Raw genomic sequence first — 25,706 nt, 5'->3', positions numbered from 1 at the left:
ACAGCAATAATGGAAATGGGTCTGAAACTGATGAAAACGGTACCATTTCTACAAGAGGCAGGCCCGTTGCATGCACGAAGCAGGAAACAAGTGAAATAACCCCGGTGGCCGTAGAGCTATTTACAGTGGAGATGACACTCTGGCCGACAATATCAAGAAAGCCCTTAAGGAGGCTTGTGGGGATGATGTCAAGAGGCAGGTTGTAGATTTGATGTAGGAGACAGTCTCTATTAAGAAGGAAAGAGCTCAAAGCAGCTCAGGACAGCAGAGTCTTCCAGTGGAATAAAAATGCAGGGGACATTTGTAGGGCACACACTGGTGCCAGTATGAGGAAGGAGGGCACGTTTATCAGTGTGGAACAGGACCCGAGAGACCGTCCAGTCCAGAAAACAACAGCACTGCTCATTGGTTTAAACAGCTTAAAACAGCCTGTGTTTATGTTCAGTGCTAAAGCAGCAAACACATTTACTCAAGTATTCAGATCATTTTACTCCTAACTGAAGTTTTTTTTCTATTTTCTACTACTTTAAAATGCTACTATGCTACACTTCGGAGGCAAATATCATTAGTACAGTAAGTTACATTACACATTTATATATATTACAGCGGCATATGGCGGTAGAGCCGCTCCTTCTGTCCACATGTTGAAGTGTCTTTAAGAAAGACACTGAACCTAAATTGCTCCCCATGTGTGTATGTAGTGTCTGGTAATGTAAAAACATACTGTATGATCATCTTACAAAATATACTGAAATATGACAATATTATAGATTAAAGAAGCTAACAGTATGTAAAACCTAGACCAGCTGCAACAGTAAAATTCTGCATATATTTATGTATTATGTTATAATAATGCAATATTATAATATATACTATTCTATACTATACTATAACACTGACAGGAGACAGTCTGCATAATTCATACTTTTAGTTTTGATACTGGAAGTACATTTAGTTGATAATATTTCTATATATTTACTTTTCTAACACTGTGAATACACACTATTCTATTGTTGAATCAACAATTATATAACAAACATGACAAATGTAAGAAATTAAAAGAAAAAAGAAGCTCTGTTTTAACCTTCGTGGCCAGAGCGCCACCATGTTGCAGTACTCTAGCCTGTGACCTCACGAGGTTGGTTGGCTCGGCTGAGTTACACAGATACAATGGTAGAGACCGTGAAAGACAGAGATTCAGGAGACACAGGACAGAAGAAAACAAAAGAGGGGACACTACTGTATTGCTCGTGGGTGTAAAGATGAGTTTTACAATGTTAAAACCAAGGTCAAAACAGTCCATTTCATAAACTGACGCTGAAACGAACAACAGTACTGCAGCGCTGGGTAGCGGCACTAAAGAGAAAGACTCCGGTGGGCACAGAGTCTCTCCATCTCCCGTCCTCTCCCCTCTGACCACCTGTCTCTCCTCCTCTGCTGTCTCATTCAGACCGTTCAAAGACAGGGTCGCTAAGAAAATAAACACCCAAAGCACTACTTTATTCTGAAGCCCACGTTATAGCGTTTGTTGCCGGTAGATACATTAGCATATCAAAACCACCGTCACAAAGTAAAACTTTTTTTCTTTAATGTTATATGTTACCAAAACAATCACTAGAGACATTATTTGCCTAATGTTACCTGTGTCTTCCTCCATGGTTCCCTCTTGAAGCCACGGTTCTAATGTTACTCCCAAGCGAACGCTGTTGTCCCTACATACACCCCTTTTATAACAACCTTCTTATCCAAGTGGCTTAGTTACCTAACTTTAACTATACCTTAAAGCTGAACTAATCAATATTTTATAATAACAATGAGTGAAATGACTAGTGACAAACCCACAGAGAACTATCCCCGACTCTGCACTTACCCTCAGCTCTAGGGAATGTTTTAGCGTCTTTTAGCTCATTGTTTTGGTTCACTCTCACCACTCTCATCATCCTCATTTCAGCAAACTCGTTCTGATAAACTCACAGAGATAAAGCACCTATAGCTCCTGAGCATAGTGGAAGATCTGGCAAGCTAAAGAGGCAGATGTGTCCCTTGAGAGTTGGCAGGGAAGATCAAAACAGAGATAAAAGGAGAGTAAATATTGGAATGATATTTGTTGGTTTCCCATAAACATGAATGCTAATGTAGTTATGTGCCTGCTGGATGTGTAAATAGGCAACTGTTTGCGAACACATTTGCTTTAACAACTTTATTAGGTGATCATATTCCAGTGCTGTGTTTACTGCCTGCTCTGCAGCCCACAGGTGGACTCAATTAATGCTGCCTTTAAGATGAATTAATTTGCTATCATCCCTAACCTTAACTAAGCAGAGAGGCAGGACATCATCCAACAATGCATTTTGAGGCCTGAGGACTTGTTGAAGCTCTTGGGTTTTTACTTGGATGTGAGGTCAGAAAAGTAGATTTCTGTCACGACCTTGACCGTCTCCTGATGTTTTCCAGCAGTCCGTTAAATAAGTGAAAATTCATCCTTTTTCACACCTTTCCCTCCGAGGAGTCCAGGTGCAGGCGCTGAGCCAGGGCCGGCTCCTCTGCTCGTGTGTTAATAGTTTAAAAGGGGCAATCGACTCAGAAATGGCAAAGCGAGTGCTGCTGCATAGACAGAATACAGTGCAGCTCCTCGGTGCCAGTAACAGATTTACATATGATGAGAGATGAGAGATCAGACAGGTCAGGACTGGAGATATTATATTGCATTGGCAATAATGAGTGTGCAATAAACTTTGTGTCAGGTTTACCGCCAGGTTTATTGTCTGTTTATTGTCTGGAGATCCTGCCTTGTTTTATTAGCATGCCATCAGCTGTGCTTCTATAATAATATTCAACTTGACTTTTTTCCTTGAGACTCTAAAATTTATGTTACCCCGCAGAAAGGCAGGTGAGAGCTGGAAATAGTCTCTGAAAAAAAAAATATTATACAGAGCAAATCCCCAAATAGATTTAAATTCAACCCAGTGAAGTCAGAGGGGAATTTTGTTTACCAGCTATACAAATCTTCTATATCAAAATAGGCTTTAAATTCATGTCTTTGTGATTAAGAATAATTCTAACATGAACCATATAACTGCTAAGTGTTATCAGCTGGTCTGACACACACATGCAAACATATCTCGCTCACACACACACATGCTTTCTTCCCGAACACACACTCATAGTACACAGTACATGTTGAAGCTTTCCCCTTGAAGCTTCTTTGAAAAGGTTTATAGAATCTTAAAATAGCAGTGTGGTCTGTGAGCACGGGGATTAAAAAAGAGAGAGCTACTATAGAGCTGCTGTAGTGTGACATCACACAGACAAAACACACACACACACACACACACTACAGCCCTGCCATTGCCATCCAATTGTACTCCCCAACTGGGGCGTGAGAGAAGGAGGAGAAAAGGGGGGGGTTGACAAGAGAGAAGGAAAGGGGATAGGTTGGCAAGAGGTGACGAGAAGAAAGGGAGCGAGTAAAAGACATCGAGGATGACTGAAAAATAAAAGGATATAAGAGAGTGATGCATGCAGGGGGGAGAGTAAAGTGTGTGTGAAGGAGAGTGTGTGACAGATGACAGTGGCGGGATAGAAAAATGAAGAAAGATATAATAATATAGAAGGCTGGGTTGCGTGGGACCTCGGTTGGTGTGTTTGAGGTTGAGTAAAGATGACTGCCAGCAGATCCGAGTGATTCGTGAACGCTGCTGCGCACACACACACACAGGTGCAGAGACAGCAGGTCCAGCTAAGGTAATTTTCTCATTGTGTGCGAGACAGAGGGACCTGTTGGCTGATAGCGACATCCTGCTGCTCCGTCACACAGCACAGACAGACAACGCGACGCACCAACGCTGGCTGCGATGTGTGCCAAACAGCTGCAGCAGCTCTGCTGAGGAGAGACTGACATCTCCAGCAGCCGTTTGCAACAAGCAAACAACAATAAGTGAGACTCGCTGCCAACACAGACAGATAAACAGAACGCAGAGACACATAAACAGACAGTTGCACAAGTGCCATTACACTGTCGGGAATGTTTTCCAGAGGAATGTGTTGCTTTACCTTACAATCAATATGCCTGGCTAAAAACATGATGGAATAATAAGTCATGAAATAAAGTTTGACGTGGTTTGGAGGTAGACCGATTAATTGACGCCGGACGCTTTACAAACTATCGTTATCGATACTGATGGCTGCACAGCCGCCACCAGTCACGTGGGGGCGATCATCACCGTTTTGCGTGGAGGCTCCGTACACAAAGTCAAGATAGAGGAGGAAAAAAAAGTTATCTCTCAAATATATAACGCAACAATATCAACTCTTTGTCCACGATACAAGACAGGCAGACAGGGAGGAAAATAAATCATTCACTGTTACTTAACGTTCTTCCAAATAATCCAGTTACGTAAGGCCCTCTCTACACGTATACAGATATTTTTAAAAGCTGATTTTATCTCCGTATACACTTGAACGCAAAAATGTCTCCAAACGATCGCCGTAATATTTACTTGTCACCGCAAGTGAAATCACAAGGGTAAAGTAATTGTGTTACTGGGCTTCTCCCTCCCTTTCCTTCGGCTTCATTACAGTCAGTTTAATTCCTGATCAATTTTCATGACTGTCATCGCTCTTCTGTCATCAACTGTCTCTTTACATGCATAAATGATGATCAGGTTTATGTCCATAGCCCTTCTAAGTGCTCCAAACCTCGCCTTCAATCCCCCAAACGTACATTCAATCACCATTTGGCCTCGACATGTTTAATGTGTTCCCTGTGACTGGAACATTTTTCAAATGTAAAGTAGTAATTAGTCCAAGCGGTGCTAACAAAAGATAAATAAAAAAGGCCAGTAGTCCGCCATCTTTGTTATTGTTTCTGGAGCATGCTCAACAATAGGCATGCACACAATGAAGAAAGGACGTCATCGTTACCCAAACGCTCTGTTTTACATGTCCACACAGATACAAAGTAACCAGAGTTTTTAAAAATCTGCATCTTAGAGGGCAAAGATATCCATTTTTTGAACCAAAACTCAGTTTGCGTGTGGACGAAAGGCCAAAACAGAGGGAAATATGCATTTTTAAAAATATCTGTATACGTGTAGACAGGGCCTTAATGGCACACTTAAGGATCCTCCTTACCCCTGGAATATGCACGAAGATTAATGGTTTGTAAGATGGGCAGGAACGGCAACAGAATTAATCCTGGCCAGTCATAAGCCACAGAACAGCACATCGCTCATTGTAAATAAATAGAACATATTCCAATGATGTAATCCACCAAATCACACTTCAGGATATTCTCTTACGAATGATTACATTCGCAGTGACAAAAAACAGATTTATTAAAAAAGGCGTATGCAAAAATAGCCGACGAGGCTTCTGCAGCAGTAAAGAAGATATCAGCCAATTATCCGTCTATTTCCTGTTCCAAACTATCCTTATTATATCGGCCTTTAAAAATCCACTATCTTTCGACCTCTAGTTTCAAGTGATATTAACTCTCCTGATGTGTGAACTGAATTTAACTTCAGTGAAGTTTAATTTAATTTGGTGTTTGATACATCAAGGCGACTCAGATCAATCTGCAAGTTAATCAGGGCATCTCATCATGAATCTGAGTATCTCCTCTATCTCACATTGAATATGGACATCTCTTACAGTATCAGACACTTCCAGTCAAGGCTATTAACTGTCAGGATGGGTATATATCAACAAAATCAATAACCCTCTCGTTCCTCCCACAAGTGTCACTGCACTGATAATCCAAAAGCAATATTCAGTATTGCCCTTTCTGCTTCGTTCTTTGACTTTGGTCTGTCTCTGATTTATTTAACACTGGAATAATTCAACAGTGATGCGCAGGTTCAAATTAAATAATAGAAAAGTCACAACACTTAGCATACCTGTAATGAAGCTTCTGCTTTATAGTGACAGTAAATGTAACAGAAACAGGTTATCTGCGCTCTCTGTAACATTTTGTTGATTTTCAGCTGAAGTATATATATAAGGAGGCCACAAATCTTTGGCTTGTTATCACTGTGGCCAGATGCAGCAGAGTAGTTCAAATCCAGTGACAGTTTGACTTCAGTTGATGGTGAAAGAACTGCGGGGGGAGTTTTTTTGAGATAACATTCGTTTCCCTCCCTGAAACTCTGATGAACTAAGGGCACTCGAGTCGACATCGGCATTTCGGACACCCAAAATGGCTTCCCACTATATGCACACAGATGACTCTGTGGATTATTTCCCATTTGATGACATGTTGTCAGCAGTGTTTTGCACAGGCAGTTTTCAGGGGAATGAGCAAAAAATAAATAAAAGCCCTAACTCTAACTGAGCTGAGCCGGAGAAGGTCATGCCCTATGAAAGGGCCAGGGCAGGGCCTGAAAAGTTTTGATTGCCAGTTGAAAAGGGCAATTTGCACCCAAGAGGAAAAAGGGCAACCCATTCCTGCCCCCATGAACGCCACTGGTTGTCAGTGTCAAAGCTGACTAGTGAGAGCCAGCATCGCCACTGAAGGAATAAAGCAGAGGCTTAGGCTGTTGTGATTGGGCGGCAGCACCGCTAGCCAGGACCATGAAGACAGAGCTGTCGGATATCAGCTGTGACTGACGGTATTTTTGCTCCAGTTGCCTGGCCGACGTCAACAGAAACCAACTCACTATGATGCTGAGAGTTTTACCAGGGCTGTTTTTGTTTATGGTTTATAGTGTTTTTATGTTACAAAGGGTGGCTTAAAACAACCAATAACTGGAATTACCGCCTCGCGGTTGTATGCCTCCACCAACCAGTCAAGCTGCAGTTTACATCCATGTCTGTCCAAAATCTCATCACTTCATCATTTTTTCCTGTTAGACATTTGTGTGAAATTGTCGTAATTAGCATAAGAATTCTTAAGTTATGGCCAAAACCGATTTTTGTGACGTACCACCAATTCTATTCACTTCATTCCTATATTTTAACTAGTAGCATTGTTGGAGGGAGCCTGAGAACAAGAATTTTACTGCCAACGACTGCTCCATTGTAAATGTTGTGCATATGACAATTAAAAAATTTAAACCATTTCACTTCAGTTTATACTCCGACAGAGAAGGTTAAATAAAAGTAGATGGTGCAACACATTATAAGATAAAATGTGGGACTTTTTGAATATCACCATATTAAAATAGTGGTGTGGCCGTGCCTTAAAGCAGTTGACCGATCAGTGATGTAACGCTGTGCATGTTTTAGTAGCCTAATCTACATTGTAATTGGTAATGTAATGTTGTTGTGATTGCTAGAAATAGATGACACACAATAGCCCCCAATGCACAAATAGCGCCATTGTTTGGTTGCTCCATAGAGTATGGTTGCAAAGCATGCATAACCAATTGTGTTTGCATATGTGCCAGGCAAGCAGAAACACGTGCTCTCTATAGGTGGACAGTCAGGTTAATACAATCATTCTCCAAATTGGCCTGCTCTTGATCATTTTACATCCAATAAATCCTGCTACATAGGCACTGAGGGTCAGGCTCTTTGTGTGAGTAAACTGTGATTGCTCTGCTGCTATAAAAAGCACCACAGTGGTAACAACTCTATAATTGATTGCATTGACCCTTCAGACTGGATGTCCACATTATTAGATGCAAATTATTTTCCCTTAAAGCAATAATGTGCTACAGGGTGTGTGCAGAGTGGTGTGAATTTTGCCTGGAGCAGCTTTTTCTTTTTTTTTAAGTCGAAGCATTGCTGTTCTATCATCTTCCGAGATCCATTCAGTAACATTAGGATATAATACATTCTGTCTACATACGATTTTCCAAGGAAGAAGAAAAACTAGACCTCCCACAGTAGGCCTGGGCAGGTCTATACTTCTTTTTCAAAGATTTTTTCCCTTGTTATCATCAACATTTCAGTAATAGCTGTTGTACTATGACAATGAAAACCACTTCAGAGATAGCAGCAGGGACGATTGCAGCAAATTAAAAGATATGAGTAAAGTGCACTTTGCCAGGGCTCTGCAGAGAGCCATGAAACCACAACGCCAACCTAGAGACCAGAAATGTATTAACAGTATTATTTTTTGTGTTTTTTTGTTTATCTTACTGCTGTCGAATTTGTATTTTTCTTGGCATGTAGTAGCTCACAGAAGGTCCGGTCCAGTGAAATATGATTGAATAAGCCAATCATACACTAAAAAATTCTGGATACTATCCATATTTTTAGAGCAGTAATCTCGTCAAAGCATGGACACGAACGTGTTTTATTTCAGTGTGTTCAAATATTTTGAGAAACAAAAATCTCATATTTGAACTTTAAAGGTTCTCTATACGATATCCAGAGCATTAATATAGCAGCAAACAACTATTTGCTATGTAAAGATATAGTGGAGTAATGTCTACCTGAGCAGATAATGAAGTCACTCTCCCTCTGTGTGTGTTGAAATCTGAGCTTCTCCGTTCTTTGTAAAAATCGCCGGGCCGGCCACGCATGCCTTTCAGTGCATGTGAGCGTGCCCCACTGGCTAGCTCATGGCTGCCGCTCTACACTGCTCTCATATGGCAGTTACAGCGGATAACACTGTCCTGACCAATGTCATCATCGCAGAAGCATAACCCCCACCCTCCGATTCCCCTTCAGGTTAACACTGTGTATTTGCACTGTTAGTGCCGTTAGCTTAGAGCCACCGGCTCAGCCGTCGCCATGTTGAGAGCCCTGCGGAGGCAATAGAAATGCTCCCAATCTCACATTTAACGCCTTTAATAAATCTGTTTGGTCTTGTCAATCCTCTCTCAGGTGGTTAAGAGTTTATATTGGCAATGATAACAGCTTGACAATGACCATAACCAATGCAAGCTAAATGTTTTTTGCTGTCAAGTATACATGTAATTTAGCATCAGAAAGGTAAAGAACATATAAAACAGCTGTGTTGGTTGTAATGAGCCGTGTTAGTAGCCATGGTTAATGAGAAAGACAAGAGGACAACCTACAGAAATGCAAATTTCAAAAACAGAAAATTGAAGAAAAAGGAAGGAAGGTGTGCTGAAAGGTGAAGTGACTGTCTCCAAGCCAAAAGCAGAGTGAACACCTTCCAAAGATGAAAAACACTTAGAGTTAAAAAGGGATGACGAGGAGTGACTGTCTCACAGCCAAAACTACAGCGAATATTTAAATTGCCCTTTAAAGACAAGACAAGACAACACGATGTGAAGTGATGCTACAGGTAGGTTTTCCTTCTGAATGGTAACATCCACACGGTGCAAAGTGTTACAGCCAAAGTCAAAACCAAAAGTACAAATATTCTTAACACAGGCAAAGGCGTAGATCGGCTTCTGTTTTTTTCTTTTTCTTGTGTTTTTTGTTTCAAGATGTTCCTAATTCACAAATTTGTGTGGAACCACAAATTAAAACTTGTTTTCAGAGTTTCTGTTTGAGTGACACCCACTTAGGCTTCATTTACAATGCCTGGTAAAATTGATTAATTATTTTGCTCACATGTGGAAAAGATTGTAAAATATGAACATAAATGGGATCAAAATCAGATATTTTAAGATTCCTTTAAGGTCGATTTTTAAATACTTTTGTATTTATTGATGCAACTCATCTGAAGATCTTTCCATCATGATTGTATTGGGGTTCAAGTTTACTTTCTGAAAACCACAAACAATAGCAAATACTGCGTCAGCAAATACATTTAGATCGATTTATTCAATAATGTTGATGTTTCAAACAGTAAAATGCTACATAGTGATTCACTGGCAGTGTCTAAATATTTATTTATCTTTTTTATTAGATTTTATTCTATTTTTCTTTTGGTACGATGGAAAATATTACATAAATGATGCCCTTTGATGTACTGTACTTGTTAGCTGAGAGCTAACTTGGCAGATGTTTGCTTCCACTACAGATGGAGATTTCATTGTGCATTTAGGTTAAGTCAATGTCTGTTCACCAAGTCTATGTGATATTCATGTACGCAGTATAATGCAGGCTGTTTCGAAGGTAACCGCCATATGACCCACAATATGGGTCAGTTATAGACTGTATTTTTTTCCCCACTCAACCTCGGTGCTCCAACAACCAACTGGAGAGTAAGTTCACACCAAGCCGACTATATTTAAAAACACACATATATATATTTATATATATATATATATAAATATATATATTTATTTTTTTTGTGCAATTAATTCGCACATCAAAATATTTTTTGAACTGTTGTTTTTGTCATGAATACTTGACACAAAATATGATTAATACATGGTGAAAAAATAACACTTTTTTTCAGATTGAGGTTGATTTCTCTGAGCTTTCGCACCGTGAATGAAGGCATCAACCAATCACGTTGTGCGGAACCGGTTGAGTTGCGCCTATATTTATGAAACAACAAAACGTAGGCTCCGTAGTCCGAACCAAAACGGCAAACTTTGTTAATCCTTTTAACTTTGACAAAGAAAGTGCATACCAGATCCACTCCTTCTGCTCTTCCCTTTCACAATAAAAGCCCTTGACATATAATATTAGCAGGCAAGTATTTTTGTGTTGTTTATTCATCACGCCCCCGGTGTGTAAAGGCCTTAACATAATATTTAAAGGTTCAGACTTTTAGTCAACTAAAACCTGGCTAAAAAAAAACAGGATGTGACTAAATATGATAAAACAGGGACATTTGATGCAGGACTAAGACTAAACAATAAAATAGTTGACAAAATAAACAGCACTTCCAAATGAACCATCTTAGTGCGGAGGTACTTGGAGTTGCTTGAGCAGTGACAAAGACATGATAACACAACTGGCTGTCGACAGCCAGTTGTGTTGAGTGCGGTGCCCAGCTAAGCTATAAGGAACTGGGCATGAATACCCGGGGTGTAAACGCAGCCAGAGAACCTGAGCAGCAGGCACAACAGAACTAAATGCTGTAGTCTGGTTTAGTCACCATAGTAACCATATTAACCCAGCTACTTGCTCTTCCACTCCCTCCCTCTCTTTCTCTTTCTTTCCGTCTCACACAGACACACAAACCCATCATCTAATCTTGCGTCACAGGGGTTCAAGGCTAGCAAGATTTCCCAAAGCCTTCGAACATATCTGGCTTTTCCTCTCACAACCCCGAGCCACTGGAGAATAACAAGCGTGGGTGAGAGAGAGAGGGAGAAGACACGAGAAGACTGAGAGACAAAAGGAAGAGACAGGAGAGAAGGACGGGGTGACAGTAGAGATGGAGATGTGAGAGAGAACGGTGGAAACAGGACAGAGACGCAGGGCTGGAGGAGACAGAATTAGAGGTGACTTAGTGAGTGAATGACACAGCAGCTGGATCTCCTGCAAGTGACAGCAGGTGAGGGGAGCAGGTGTTAAATATTAAAGCGACTCAGCAGAGAACCTGGGCAAATGGCCCCTACTGATATGGGACATCCCAGGCCGGGACACACACAGTCACACACATGCAAATACACAGACACCAAGCGGAGCATCCCACCACAGTAGCAGAGCAAAGCAGAAAGAACACACATGTTTAATTCACAACCTTCCATTTCAGCATTCTCGTGTTCTTACGCTACACACCGTGACCCCCAACCCCCACCCTCAATCCCCTACACATCAAGAAGCAGGAAGTCAGAAGACGAGATGAACAAGGTTGGCGGGGAACGAGTGAACGCGTATGGAGGGGGGGAAGATGAGGTAAAGCCAACAACATTTCTTATTTCCCCGAGCGGCCCCTCGGTAATGGAAGTACAACATTCCAAACTAATCCTGTTCCTCTCCTGGGCTTACACATGCCCTCTCTCCACGTCAGTGCTCTGTTCCCTAAACGTGTCCCCCCTCTCACAGCACACCAACCAACTTCCCCGAGATTATTCCTGCTCCACGCTGACATGCATTATAGGGGAGGATGAAGAGGCAGAGACTGGGGAAGATTGAAAGAGAGGGAGAGAGGTTGGACCTGTTGTGACATCGATCCTTTTGTTTTCATTTAAGAAGAAAAAATGGGTTTGGCACAACACAAATGGATGATTCTTTGATTTGTTAGAGCTGGTGTAATTGGGCTGGAATTTATTTTGGACATTGGCAATTCTGGCAGAGGGACAAGGAGCAGTACGGTGTATACAGGAACAATATTAGTGTCAGTGAGGTTCATACCTGGCTAGTAGATCAATGTTTCATTTGAAATCACATACAATAAACAAAGCACGCTTATGCCTGTAGGTTATACACACGATACACCTATCTCCCGATTCGATACGATCACGATACTTGGGTGCTGATTCGATATGTATTGTGATTTTTAAGTATTGCGATGCTACAAGTATTGCGATTCAATATTACGATATATTGCAATTTTTGTTAACTTTTTTAACACTAGACCATGGGGAAGAGTTGAATCATAAACTTCTAGGGACTTTTACTTTGGAAAATATCTAAATTGATTAGATATTTAGATTAGATAGAGTAAAAATGTTTGATTTTCAGCATGTATGTAGTCAGAGATGTCCTGAAGTCAAATATATTCAGTATTGTTAGGAAGTATTTATTACATTTTTTCCAGCGACAAAAATCAAAGAATAAAGATATTTCCCTCACAAATTAGTGGCATTTTCTTTTTAATTTATAAGGGACATGTAATGTTTTATACTTCTGGTGAATATAATCCAATCAATCCTATAGAGTGCTACAGGAATGAGTCCTAAAACCCAGAAATTAGTTCGTATTTTAGCACTTACGGTTCCCTCGTCTGGAAGTCAAAGGGTTTTTTTTAATGGGTTTTTAGTTAGATGCCTGAAATAAGGTCTGTAGTTAACACAAGCTGAAGAGATTTTAATGTTTTGTTCTATGATATAAAATACATCAATAAATACCCCACTCGGGAATTTTGAAGCCTTTATTTGTCTTGAGAAAGGCGGTTGCTAACAAGTGGCTAAATGAGAGTAAAAATGTCATCACGCTGACTCGTCCTCCTTTACAGTCTTGTGTGTATACTCGCGCTTATGAAACCGTGGTGTAGTTTGCTTATAGCCTCATGTTAGCTTTTTACTTCCGGCGATTGCATTCACACTTCAAAAATCATAAAAGTGGTGTTCATTTGTGAAGATTATAGATTTTCTGCAATAATCCAAAACCCAATAGAAAAATCCCATCCAGAGAACCCAGAGCAATGCTAACTTCCTGGTTGACTACAAAAATGTCACTCTATTTCCATATATGTATTTTGTATAAACAGTTCCCTTTGTTAACACCTTATTTTCATACATCCATGGTCAGCTCCATTGGGGCCGTTTGAATGCATTTAACATAAATGTCAGTATATGGGTGCTCTACAGTTGTAGCGTCGACCGATTTGACCACGGAGATGCTAGTGATGGATGGCTGGCTTGACCGCACGTTACCGCAATACAATAACGTTGGCATTAAAAAATTAATTTAAAAACCATAAAAAAAAATTGCAATACATAGGTGAAAACATTTTTTTCCCACCCCTATTATTTATACTTATTCTTTCTTTTATTCCTAACACAATTACTATATGTGGATGTGCATATTTGTGTGAGTACTTGTGAAGTAATCTGAGGACATCTGCACATGGAGCTCAAAAGAAGCTTGTTTTTCCCCCAAACTGTTCATGTTAAACATCTGTGAAAGCTGTTTATATGGGGGTCTGGGGTCTACTTCATGTAAACTGCAGTTTGGTCTACAGCAGGCAGCGGATGAGTGGGACTTAATTTCAGCCTGCAGCACGTAAATGATCGCGCAAGGTGGTGATGGGGAGGGTTTGTATTGGGAGGGAACTGCTAAAGTACCCCCAGGCCTGAAGGTTCTCCTTACATGGTGTGTATTCATTACAAATATAGAGAGATTGTTTGTGCAATATTACAAAACCAGTGATATCGGCGAAGTGAATACGGTGGCAAAGTGATTAGGCAGTTAAGAAGTGGATCCCAAAGCAAAATCTCGACAACAAAAGCCAAGTGCGGCCCTGGTAATTGCAAACCAAACCACACACAACGAAACAGCAGCAGCCCGTGTTTGACCCCACTTGAAATGAACATATTTATCCTCAACTGAAAAGCAGCTGAAAATATTGTGGGATAAACAAATTATTACTGAGCTCAGAAATCACACCGTGTGTAAACAGAATCTTGACAAATGAAAACTGTCCTTTTTTAAAAACCTGAGGAGTCATTGCAGCAAGTTACTGCTCTCCACAATCTTGTTTATCACAGTTTTCAGGGATGCCTGCAATGCCTGCTCCTGTTTATGTGATAGAGTTTGATGGCTCTGCGGACTGCTACTGATATAAATGACACCTGGAGAAAGCCTTTACATGAAATGTGACATAATCATGACAGTTAAGTTTGCATCTTGGCAGCTTAAGGCTGCTTTAACACCAAGTATTTCACACTTGCGCTGCCCGCCTCCAACGTATATCCATTATTTTAGAGCACTTGCCTGCCTGCTGGAGTTCTTTTTCTGTATTTTTCTTGGCACAGTCTTCCTCTTTCTGTTTTCTTTGCTCTCCATCTAAAACATCATGTGTAGACTACTATTGTACTGAGCCAGGATAACCAAGGTAACAAGAGATGAGCCGCTCATTTTTCACTCCCATACTATAGACTTGATTGCGACATTAACAGAATGCATGTGTGTGTATGTGGAGACAGAGAGCGCGAGGCTCGGCCTGCTCAGGCTGCAGAAAGCACAATATTGTTTGTTAGCCCACAGTAATCAGGCTGAATTGTTACCAGCCCACTGGGATTTCTTTTGATCCTCCAGATCACCACCGACAGTAGGTATGAAAGCAACAGACGAACAATACGCCAATACGCATAAGATGTAGCCAGATTTTTATCATAGCAAAATGTTTATTGTTCTTTTTATTCTAAACTATTCACACCATTGCAGTTTACACGTGTATCCTATTCTGAAATCATGGAGAGGAGCTACTATAGCTGAGAGCGGTGCTAGAGCCGGGTCAGTGTGATGAGATCACCCTCACAGTGTGAGTGTCAAGCACATGTGTCAACCTCACTGAGAGTCCTCATCACCTCCATAATGGTCTTGTTTGGCTCTGTCACCAGGCAAGATGGGAACATGCTACAGCACACAGCAGCATGACAGCTGCTGAGACGAGTTATTGATTAATCAATTAGTCCATCAGCGGAACAGTAATAGCCACTATATCAATAATCAGTTAATTATTTCTGTCATTTATCAAGAAAAGAAAAAAGTCAAAACATTATTTGCTGGTTTCATCTGTTTCATATTATTATGAATTTAACATCTTTCTGGGGTTTTTTTTAGTGTTGGTCGGACAAAAAAAGCATTTTGAAGACGTTACTTTTGGATCTAGGAAATTATGTGGACACATATGAATCTCTTTATTACATTTAATAGATGAGAAGAATTTAAGCCCACCATGTCTCTCAATAAAAAGTGTATATTTAGGGTGACCAGATGAGAATGGGTGAAATTCAGGACAGGGGAGTTGGGGGTGGCTGTGGTCACGTGGCCACAGTGATCGTGGCCTCCAGTAAATTACATTCAGTGTCAACAAACAGTAGTAATAATAATAGTAGTAATTCTCCCCTCTCCTCCCGGTACCTGCAGTAATGTTTTTGTTTGTTGGCTGGATGTTCAGCAGGTCCCAGAACACCGGGCTCCATGTCAGCAATGGATGGTTTAATTTCCCTCCGTAAATGTTTTAATTCAACAACGTCATATCTATGCATCGTCGCTATGTGTAGTTGTTTATCAATTTGCGGCACTACTGTACATGGGTAAAAAGACCTACAACAGCCATAATTCATGTAGGATACGGATATAACAGTGTCCGTCTGTGGGCAACACCAAACTAATGTTTCAAAACCAACAGTATATAATGTTTTATGAGATTAAAGCTAGGGCTGTCAAAGTTAACACGATAATAACGCATTAACGCTAATTTGTTTTAAGGCCACTTATTTCTTTAATGCACTGAAGCAATCAATCTTCCAGTGGTTGTAGCGGGCTCAGAAAATGTGTTCTATGGGTACCCACGAGTCTCCCCTTTACAGACATGCCCACTTTATGATAATCACATGCAGTTTGGAGCAAGTCATAGTCAAGTCAGCACACTGACACACTGACAGCTGTTGTTGCCTGTTGGGCTGCAGTTTGCCATGTTATGATTTGAGCATATTTTTTATGCTAAATGCAGTACCTGTGAGGGTTTCTGGATAACATTTGTCATTGTTTTGTGTTGTTAATTGATTTCCAATAATAAATATATACATACATTTGTATAAAGCAGCATATTTGCCCACTCCCATGTTGATAAGAGTATTATATACTTGACAAATCTCCCTATAAGTACATTTTGAACAAATAAAATATGCGCGATTAATCTCGATTAAATATTTTATTCGACTGACAGCCCTAGCCAAAACTAATCAAAACTTGGGTTTAGTCTAATTTTCGGGACTGTCCTATGTATAATGCAGCCTGTGTATTTACAAGAAAAGTAATTTAAAAAAAAAAAAGTAAGTAGTTTCCACCATTTTGTAGCATTTTATAGACTAAACAATTAATTGATTAATCCAAAAATAATCAACAGATAATGAAAATAACCTTTAGTTGCAGAAAGAGCAGAAAGAAAATCAAGGAATTATTCAAATACAGACCCAGGGGGTTACAGCGGAGGAAAATCATCAATATCCTCTCACACCTTTCCCCCACATATTCAAACTCTGTCCTCCTGGCAGGTGCAGATAAATGAGAATTACAACGACCACACACTTCAGAACTTAAGAAAAAACACGAATCTACCAACAACGCTATTTCAATGATTTGCTGACTCACCGAGCCTCTGTACTTGCCTGCCAGTGGGCTGCTTTCGCCCTTAATTTAAACCAGGCAGGAAGACTTTTTTTATTTACAGGACAGGCCTGCAGGAATAGTTGCGGGTGGGCTGGTTAGTTACGGCGTTACACACACTCACGCTCACACCTGGGAGCTGCTGAGAATGACCGCACTCTTGTACTTTTGGCCACTGAGCAGTTCAATTAGAGCAGTCGGGGGTTAAATACCTCGTTTAATGGCACATCAACGGCGGCGATTGAAGGCGGGAAAAACACAATTTATTTATTTTTCCCACCATTATATTCTCAGTGGGAGGTTCAAGCCAGTGACCTTCATGTTGCAACCTCGCTCCGATACTCCCCCCTGTAACCTTCAAACCAACTCTCACTGCCTCTTTTACCTTCCTCTGTCTCTCCTCTTGTCTTTTCTCTCTCACACACACTGCATCCTGCATCAACTACTACTTCAAAAGGCTGCCGTACTGCAGCAGTTATTGGTTCCTGTGTTTTGGCTGCTGTGCCCAGAGAGATTTAAAAGCTAAAGAACCAGTTGTGTTTTTATCAAAGCTTCTTCAGTCTGTCTGTCAGTAAGCAAGGTCTACAGAGTCAGTACCAGAGAGAGAATTCAACCAAGAAAGAGATGTACATCTCTAAATCTGCACTGAAAATCACGCCAAAATAAAACAACCTTAAAGGATATCTTCTCTTTATTCTTTTAAAAACTGGGAATCTATTATTCCGGCATCCCACTGAGCTTTACACGTGGCACGGACACACAATTCATGATTTCTTCTGTTTTCGGGGGCTTTTCATAGCCCAGTTTCAGACCAAGCAGAAAATGCATTATAACATATTTAAACAATGCTTGATCATCTGTTGAAATAAAAATGATGTACCAGAGAATGCTGCATGTTCTCTGCAAAGACTTCTACTGACCTTATGAATACTGTACTTTTAAATGTGGACTGCGTAACCTTTTAAAAGGCTAATAAACATAAAAATGCTTGGGGTGATACCAGCCATCAATGCATGGTGTTGGCAGTGTTTCTACTCTATATATAAACAAAAACATAATCCGACAGAGCAGCATTGATAGCGCAAACCAGCTTCCAAAACCTCCTAGTGTGTGATTTTCTAATCTACAACATGCTGACAATGACATCCTTGGACAGTTTATATATGACGCAAGAGAACCGCGTCCGTTCTTAACTCAAACAACCTCAAAATATCCATTAGACGTCTATTTGAAAGAGCTTAAAGTAACTCACAGGAAGCAAAATGTAACATTTATCAAAAGCTGTGGTTTTACATTACATCATCATCATATTTCTGACAGCTGAGAAATTCAAATATCTCTAAAATGGGAACTTTATAAAATATATATATTGTGTGATTTATGGAGCTTGTAATTTTTCATGCTGTAGTAGTGGATTAAGTTGAATTGTGAGCTGCATTTCAAGTGGAGGGACTTTCTAAGCACCAAATCTGTCAATGAAATAAGTGTCTGAGCTAATTGCTAACATGCCAGGACATCTGAAGAAAGTGTAGGTTGAAAAGCTTTCAACATTTAGGTGGCGGAGAGAAGGGATTACAATTCCCTAAACTCCAAAACACAAACACTGTGTATCCAAAAAAAAGCAGGAGTATATTGTGTGTGTGTGCTTTTCACTCACCTTGTCAGCCATAATCATAGAGGAGCCTCCGTGGACCCCCAGGACTGGAAGCTGCGTCTGAACGGAGAGGAAGTCAAGGATCTGGGCAATGGCCTCCTGATCGGTGCCATCGGCAAACACAAGGCCATGGAGACGAGTGCGTGACAGAAGCTCACACACCTTGGGGCACAGGGAAACAAACACAGGTGTCAAACCGAACTGTCTGTGTGTATGTGTGTGTGTGTGTGTGTGTGTGTGTGTGTTATAGACAGCATACTGTATGTGTGGTGAATATACACAGCGTTTCTCACCTGTGTAATCACAGACTTTGGGTCTGTCTGGTTGATCCTCAGTATGACCACGGAGACGTCAAGGGCATCGTCAGGGCGGCGAGGTGGGCGGAGGTCCTGATCGGAAATGTGGCGCGTCTCGCCCATGATCACACCCACGTTGAGACCTGGAGGCTTCTGGGACGCCACAGGCACCATCATCTGGGAGAGTAGGAGCAACATCCAGCCCACTACACCCATCATACCCTAAAAACACACACAAACACCAAAAATTAACCAAATGAACCGTATTGTAATGAAACTGTGACAGTTTGTCAATCATGAATTGGATTGATCCAACAAACACAGGACTTTCAACCAAGAGACCGGTGTTCGAGACTGGTGTTTTGTTTTGTAAGTTACGTTAGTGACATTTGTGACGTGTTTTTAGTGACATTTGTGATGTGTTATCCGTACTGATGTTACGTTGTTTCTGTATGTATTGTACGTAATTTACATAATCATTTTACTTAGTTTACTTACTTATTTTATAGTTTACCTACTTATTTTACTTAGTTTACGTAATTATTTTACTTAGTTTACGTAATTATTTTACTTAGTTTACTTAATTATTTTACTTAGTTTACATACTTATTTCAGTCTACCTACTTATTTTACTTAGTTTACGTAATTATTTTACTTAGTTTACATACTTATTTCAGTCTACCTACTTATTTTACTTAGTTTACGTAATTATTTTACTTAGTTTACTTAATTATTTTACTTAGTTTACATACTTATTTCAGTCTGCCTACTTATTTTACTTAGTTTACTTAATTATTTTACTTAGTTTACATACTTATTTCAGTCTACCTACTTATTTTACGTAATTATTTTACTTAGTTTACATACTTATTTCAGTCTACCTACTTATTTTACTTAGTTTACGTAATTATTTTACTTAGTTTACTTAATTATTTTACTTAGTTTACATACTTATTTCAGTCTACCTACTTATTTTACGTAATTATTTTACTTAGTTTACATACTTATTTTAAGCCCAACCATGATGTCTTTCCTAAACCTAACTAAGTGGTTTTGTTGCCTGAACCTAACTGCAGACGTTATTGTAGTTTTGTTGCGTGGCGTACAAATGGCATGTAAAACACCTAAAATGCATCCTCATGACATGAGGAGTGTCCTTGTAATGTCGTGCTATCTATACATCTTCCTGGGAGATCGGGTTGGTATGTTGGGTGGCTTTGGCTGAGGAGGGATGGTGGTTCGGTCCCCGGTTCCTCCTGTACACATGTCAAAGTGTCCTTGAGCAATACACTGCCATCATTAACCTTTTACCATGTTGTCAGGTGTTTGTATGTTTACAAACTGTCAAGGTAAGTAAACACTGATATTTCCTTATTTCATGAGCTGCTTAAATTTTATCAAAAATTATTAATCCTGGATAATCAGCCTTCAAGGTGTTTATAGAGTAACTGTCTTTTCTCAGGACTTTCTAATCCCACAAGGTGTGTTTACACAGGGGGGTGGATGACATATTGCCTATCAGTACATGCATAATGATAGGAAGAGAGCATTGTATTAAGCAATGAGAAAAGTAATGAGATGAAATTAAATTTGTTCCATAAACTGAAACTCCTTATCATTTTCATTTATCTAAAATCATGTTATTTTCTACCATTTCATATTCTCGTGTGGATGATATCGTGTTCATACTCTCCTTGTGTTCCTACAAGACAAGCAAGAACTCCCACTTCTTGCTATCTTTGTTTGCTTGAAAGAAGTTGAGTCACACCTTGTGAAACGAGTTAAAAATTGACTTCGCCGTGTTGCGGACAGAATATATTTCGGATCATGAGGATATAGAGTCTTGTGTATTCTGAACATGTCTTCAAAAATGCAGTTAGTGCTGTAAAACGACCCGCCGGGTTTCTCAAATAGTGGCTTGTATTTATCTTTGATAAAAAACAGTGTGACTCAGATATGTGACCTGAATCTAATTATTAGTGCAAGTCTCAAGTGCAAAATCAAAGATTACATGATAGGAACAAACTGGAGCTGGGAGTTTACTGTCCTTTCTGTCCTCCACTATTCAGAAATCCCTTAATTCAGTTTCACAGTGTGCAGCCATTAGGAGAGCAGGGTTAAACCTAACTTTATTTTGCTAAAGCGCTAATCTGGCTTCACGAGACGCCCTAAATCTCTCTTCCACTGTCTGCCTTTATTTGAACGTAATCTACGCCTGTAGGCAGTGTTCAAAGTAAAGTGCCAGCTATTAATGGATAAAATAACCCTGAAATAAATGCAATCTGATTTACCCCATTCATGGGGGTATGAGGGGAAACATGCCAAATCGCTGAAGGCACACAAGTGTCTGCATCAATCAATAACATTCGTGAGAAATAACATTTCTTTCAACTCTATATCCTAACCAAATTCCAGTCTAATAGAGAGGAGTTTGAGCCCTTGTTCCCACTTCAGCTTACTCTGTGTTACCTTTTTCCTGTAATGTGAGCAGATCTAAGAGAAGCAGATGAGTAGAGGAAATGCAGTGTGAAATGCCTTGGGCTGAATGAGAGCTAATGAAACCATGATGCGAATGCTACGTTGCATCTCAGCCAATTTCTTACACCACCACAGTCCAGCAGAGCTGAAAAACACCCCAGGAGCAAACATCACGTCCACAAAATGAACCCACTGCCTCTATATCTCTTCATCCTGCCGTCTCCTCGTTTCCTAACTTTGCATCCACGTACGCTAATCATCTTTATCTTGTCATTTTCTCTTCTTCTTTTTTTTTTTTTTAACTCTACTTCTATAATTCTGCCAATCTGTCTTTCCGGCTGGGTTAGTGTGTGTATCTGATCCATGTCATCTCACACCCGGTCTAATCAGGCCAGTTAGTCAAGTCAGTACTTCCCCAGCTTGCTCTCTCTGCCCTGATGCCCACAGACTAGCCTGCAGCTCCAGCAGCACTTAGCATACGCCTCTAAATCACACACCGCTACACTCCTGTCCCAGGAAATTAGTGTCAGCTCCAACCAACGGGACAAGATTACACTAACTTTCCCTGGAGTTAGCATCAGAGCTAACATTACTAGGAGCCGGAGTGTGCTCTGCCACAGCTTCCAAAAAGGTCAACACACATAGATGGACAGAAACTTTAGGTCGCCTCTGTCTTGGAGGATTTGTGCTTAAAGTGGCAGTAGGCAGTATATTTTTGGCATCATTGGGCAAAAAACGTTTCAGCATATTGTAATTCAAGTGTTCTGAGAGAAAACTAGACTTCTGCACCTCCTCATGACTCTGTTTTCTGGCTTCAAAAAATCTAGCCTGTGACAAGAGACTTTGACAAATCACAGGTCATTTCAGAGAGAGAGCGTTCCTATTGGCTGTGCTCCGGCTGGTGGGCGGTGCTTGGTATTTCTTAAACTGATCTCAACATGGCTGTCGGGTCACAAACTTTCTCATTTTACAGCTAAACAGTACACTACAAGATGTTTCTGAAAACATTTGAGGAGAGATATAGGCATTAAAGTGACAGAATATTGATTCATATTTGATCAGCGCTGCCTAGTTTGACCGTTTGATCAGAGTTTGAGAGTGATTGACAGCTGCTCAGAGACGGCATGCTCCAGATCAGCTCTGATTGGTTGTTTTCCTCCAGTATGTGAAATCTTGCAGATGCCATTAGGAGCGCCGGAGGACACAGAGGCACATGATTTTTTTCAGATTCCCTGTCTCATGTACTACCGTCAGGATATAGTTACCGTTTTATAAAAATAACTTTTTTTTAATCATATTTGCTCCATTTCTACCCTCTGCTGCTTTAAGCTCATATATCCGCTGACTCCTGTGATAAGCTTCCAAAAGAGATGTCATGAGGGGTAACCGTTTCCCCCTGTGTTAGCATATATGCTAATATTTCCACTAAACTGAAAAATGCAAGATCTTAATAATGTAACATTCAGTGGCATAATTCTCTAGTATCTGGCCAACACTAAAGTGAATGCACTCTTTTCATGGTAGAAGAGAATTCAATAGCTGATTTACTTCAATAAAGAAAGCGTGGGGGGCTTTTGTTTGTGCTCGTCTTAACATGTTTCCTAAATTGTACAAATTTGCCTCTAAGCAGCAAATTAGTCTTGTCTAAAAATGTTTTTATTTTCGCGGCTAAAGTTAAATCTAGATTTGTGAAAATGATGCCTCTGTCAAAGCTAGAAACAACACACCCTGTGCTCAGATGGGAGCTGGCATTAAGAGGCCCTCAAGCTGCTTCAGTGACAATGAATCAGAGGACGTCTTTGTGCACAGTGTAACACATCGCAGAGTGGTTTTCCTCGGATGTAAGCACATTTTTTGGTTCAACAATGTTAGCCGTAACTCTTATTAAATGAAGCTCATGTGGGTGTAATTGCTTAAATCTATCAGTCCACAATTTCATTCTTTCATTCATCGCCAATGAAGCAGCTCTATATAGTGTTTCTAGATGACAACACAAATTAGGCTCGCGGTTATGTGGGCCTTGTTTCCACAAAATATCTTAAAGTGATACTCCATAAATTCTGTTTTGAATAGCAAACACGCAATCTTTGTAGACTTGAAATGGGGCTGTACAAGTTTCCTCATGAACAATAAACTGTTTCAATGGATTTTAATGAAACTTTTGAAACTTCTGCAGCACAACCTACTATATGAAGTTGTATTCACAAATCTATTTGGGTGGAGTATCGCTTCAAGGCTACAATTCTTACATCAATAATACGAAGCCTCTTGTGTTTAAGAGGTGTTTCCAAAAAGTATCTTATTTTGTGGCGACCACGTGTGACCAATCTGATATGGCTGTGTCTAGTACTGTTGTTTCATATGCAATTTATCTCATTATTTTATTTTCATCCATCCATTTTCTTCTGCTTATTCGAGGCCGGGTTGCGGGGGCAGCAGGCTTAGCAGGGTATTCCAGACGCCCCTCTTCCCAGCAACGTTTTTATTTTCATTTTTCAACTAATTGTCTGCTATTTTCCCCACTAATGATCTCTGTATAAAATTGACAAGTCTTCAGTGTAATGTGAGAGCTGAACATTGAATTACACAATTATATCTTTGGATGGTGGTGGAGCCATTATTTAAAAAAAAAAAAAAAAACTAACAACAACAACTACAAAACAAAAGGGTTGGCCGGCAATGAATGCAATATTGGAGTGGTGAGCTTCTGGAGAGGGATCCGCTGAAGTGATCTTGTATTTTTATTAGAACTGCCAAAGTTAACGCGATAAGGCATTAATGCAAATTTGTGATATTTGATTTATATTTAATAAATATATACATATATTGGCATAAAGCAAGCACGTTTTCCGACTCCCATGTTGATGAGTATTAAATGTCAATTTGTCAATTGATTAAATTATTTAATCGTGAATAATCGCATAATTGTCCATAGTTAATCACAATTAATCACACATTTTGTATCTGTTCAAAATGTACATTAAAAGACGATTTGCGAAGTATTTAATGCTCTTATCAACATGGGAGTGGGCAAATATGCTTGCTTTATGCAAATGTATGTATATTTATTATTGGAACTCAATTAACAACACAAAACAATGACATATTGTCCAGAAAACCCTCACAGGTACTGCATTTAGCATAAAATATATGCTCAAATCATAACATGGCAAACTCAAGCCCAATTAGATATTTTAATCAATTGACAACCCCAATTTTTATATCAACTATTCAATAAAAACTCAGTAAAGAAGTCAGGTCATGAATTTGATGCCAATCTCTTGCGTCATCATCCTCGCCTCAACAATGACGTTACAGTCGCACCTGAGAAATGTGTTGTTGAACCCGAAAACGTTTTGCTCAGAAAGCACATAGAAGTTGTCATTCCTAAATGTAGTTATTTTACAGTTAACATTTGCTTTATTGCAAGTTTCTTGAGCAAAGGAAAACGTCAAACTTCACATTTAACCTACAAACGTATGCTTACTGCATTATATGAGATAACAGTTGGCTGGAAGCTCACTACGGTCTCAAGGTTGAATAATATAGTATGTCATATGATTATTTCTTTTGTGTGCGGTGACACAGCCACTGAGGTAGCATATGATAGCAGCTGACACCCTAAAATAATGTCTTGCTACCCCATTTTCTATCACAGTTTCTACTCTGCATCATCAAATGTTGTTGTTTTTTTAATTTGGTTTGTTAATCCCCATAATACCCAGTTCCAAACTGAGTGTCAGGGCCAGATTTATGTACATATTTGCGCTCGCAATCTACATTAAATTAGCGTCTGATTTAATAAAGCAGTAGCTAATTATCAGTAACTGGGACTGTCTTTTAGGTGCATTCTGCATATAAACGAGATCTCCAAAGATTGGGATACAGTGAAATTGGGATACGATGGGGTAATAAACCATGAAAGAAATCAAGCCTAGAATATTAAACAAAAATGTAGTGATGCTGGATTCACATTAAATTAAATGTTAAGTTTCCAAACCATTTATTAAGTCTCTGATTAAACTCTAACTGAGAAAATAAGTTGGGCATCTATTACTATAAAATGATCTTAAGGTTTGTAAACCAATGCAGTTGGAGTCATTAAAGGTGCAATGTGTAAGATATGGCCAGAATCAGTTTAAAACATTCAAAGAATGAACTAACATAATCAACAGAATGTGAAGAGGTTACAGTGTTGACGTTTATGTATTGTGTTGCAGAGATATCTACTGAAATGAGCATGCCAACCAGTTAGCCCCGGCCCGTCCTGTCTTGTAATACCACTCGAGAGGCAACAGTGAGTCCCTGTAGCGTCCAGTCTGCCCTCAGTCCAACATGAGAGGACAAAGAAGTAGAGCTGGCCCGAGGGCTTGTCAATCACGTTGAAGGTACAGGGTTGATACGGTTTGATAGTTTGTTTATTAGAATAAATCCAAAGTGGAAAATGAGAAAAG

At 39.8% G+C, this 25,706-nt stretch overlaps 1 protein-coding gene and 1 long non-coding RNA gene across 2 annotated transcripts in view; one reads left to right on the top strand and one right to left on the bottom strand.

The window, feature by feature from the left end:
• Window positions 1-25,706, bottom strand: part of grin2ab (glutamate receptor, ionotropic, N-methyl D-aspartate 2A, b) — a 127,705-nt gene that overhangs the window by 81,190 nt on the left and 20,809 nt on the right. Inside the window, exons 3-4 of the mRNA XM_037764431.1 lie at window positions 18,772-18,996; window positions 18,482-18,640 (exon numbers count right to left, since the gene is read on the bottom strand). Of these exons, the coding sequence (XP_037620359.1) occupies window positions 18,482-18,640; window positions 18,772-18,996 (384 nt within the window). The remainder of the gene's footprint in view (window positions 1-18,481; window positions 18,641-18,771; window positions 18,997-25,706) is intronic.
• LOC119485114 lies at window positions 1,396-8,658 on the top strand. Its single transcript, XR_005206188.1, has 3 exons — window positions 1,396-1,534; window positions 4,532-4,536; window positions 8,644-8,658. It is a non-coding gene; the product is annotated as an uncharacterized LOC119485114 (long non-coding RNA).

The sequence above is a fragment of the Sebastes umbrosus genome, chromosome 3 (genome assembly GCF_015220745.1).
Source record: "Sebastes umbrosus isolate fSebUmb1 chromosome 3, fSebUmb1.pri, whole genome shotgun sequence".
Classification (NCBI taxonomy): Eukaryota; Metazoa; Chordata; class Actinopteri; order Perciformes; family Sebastidae; genus Sebastes; species Sebastes umbrosus.
Note: the sequence above shows the minus strand (reverse complement) of the source record. Positions and strands in the feature narration are given on the sequence as shown.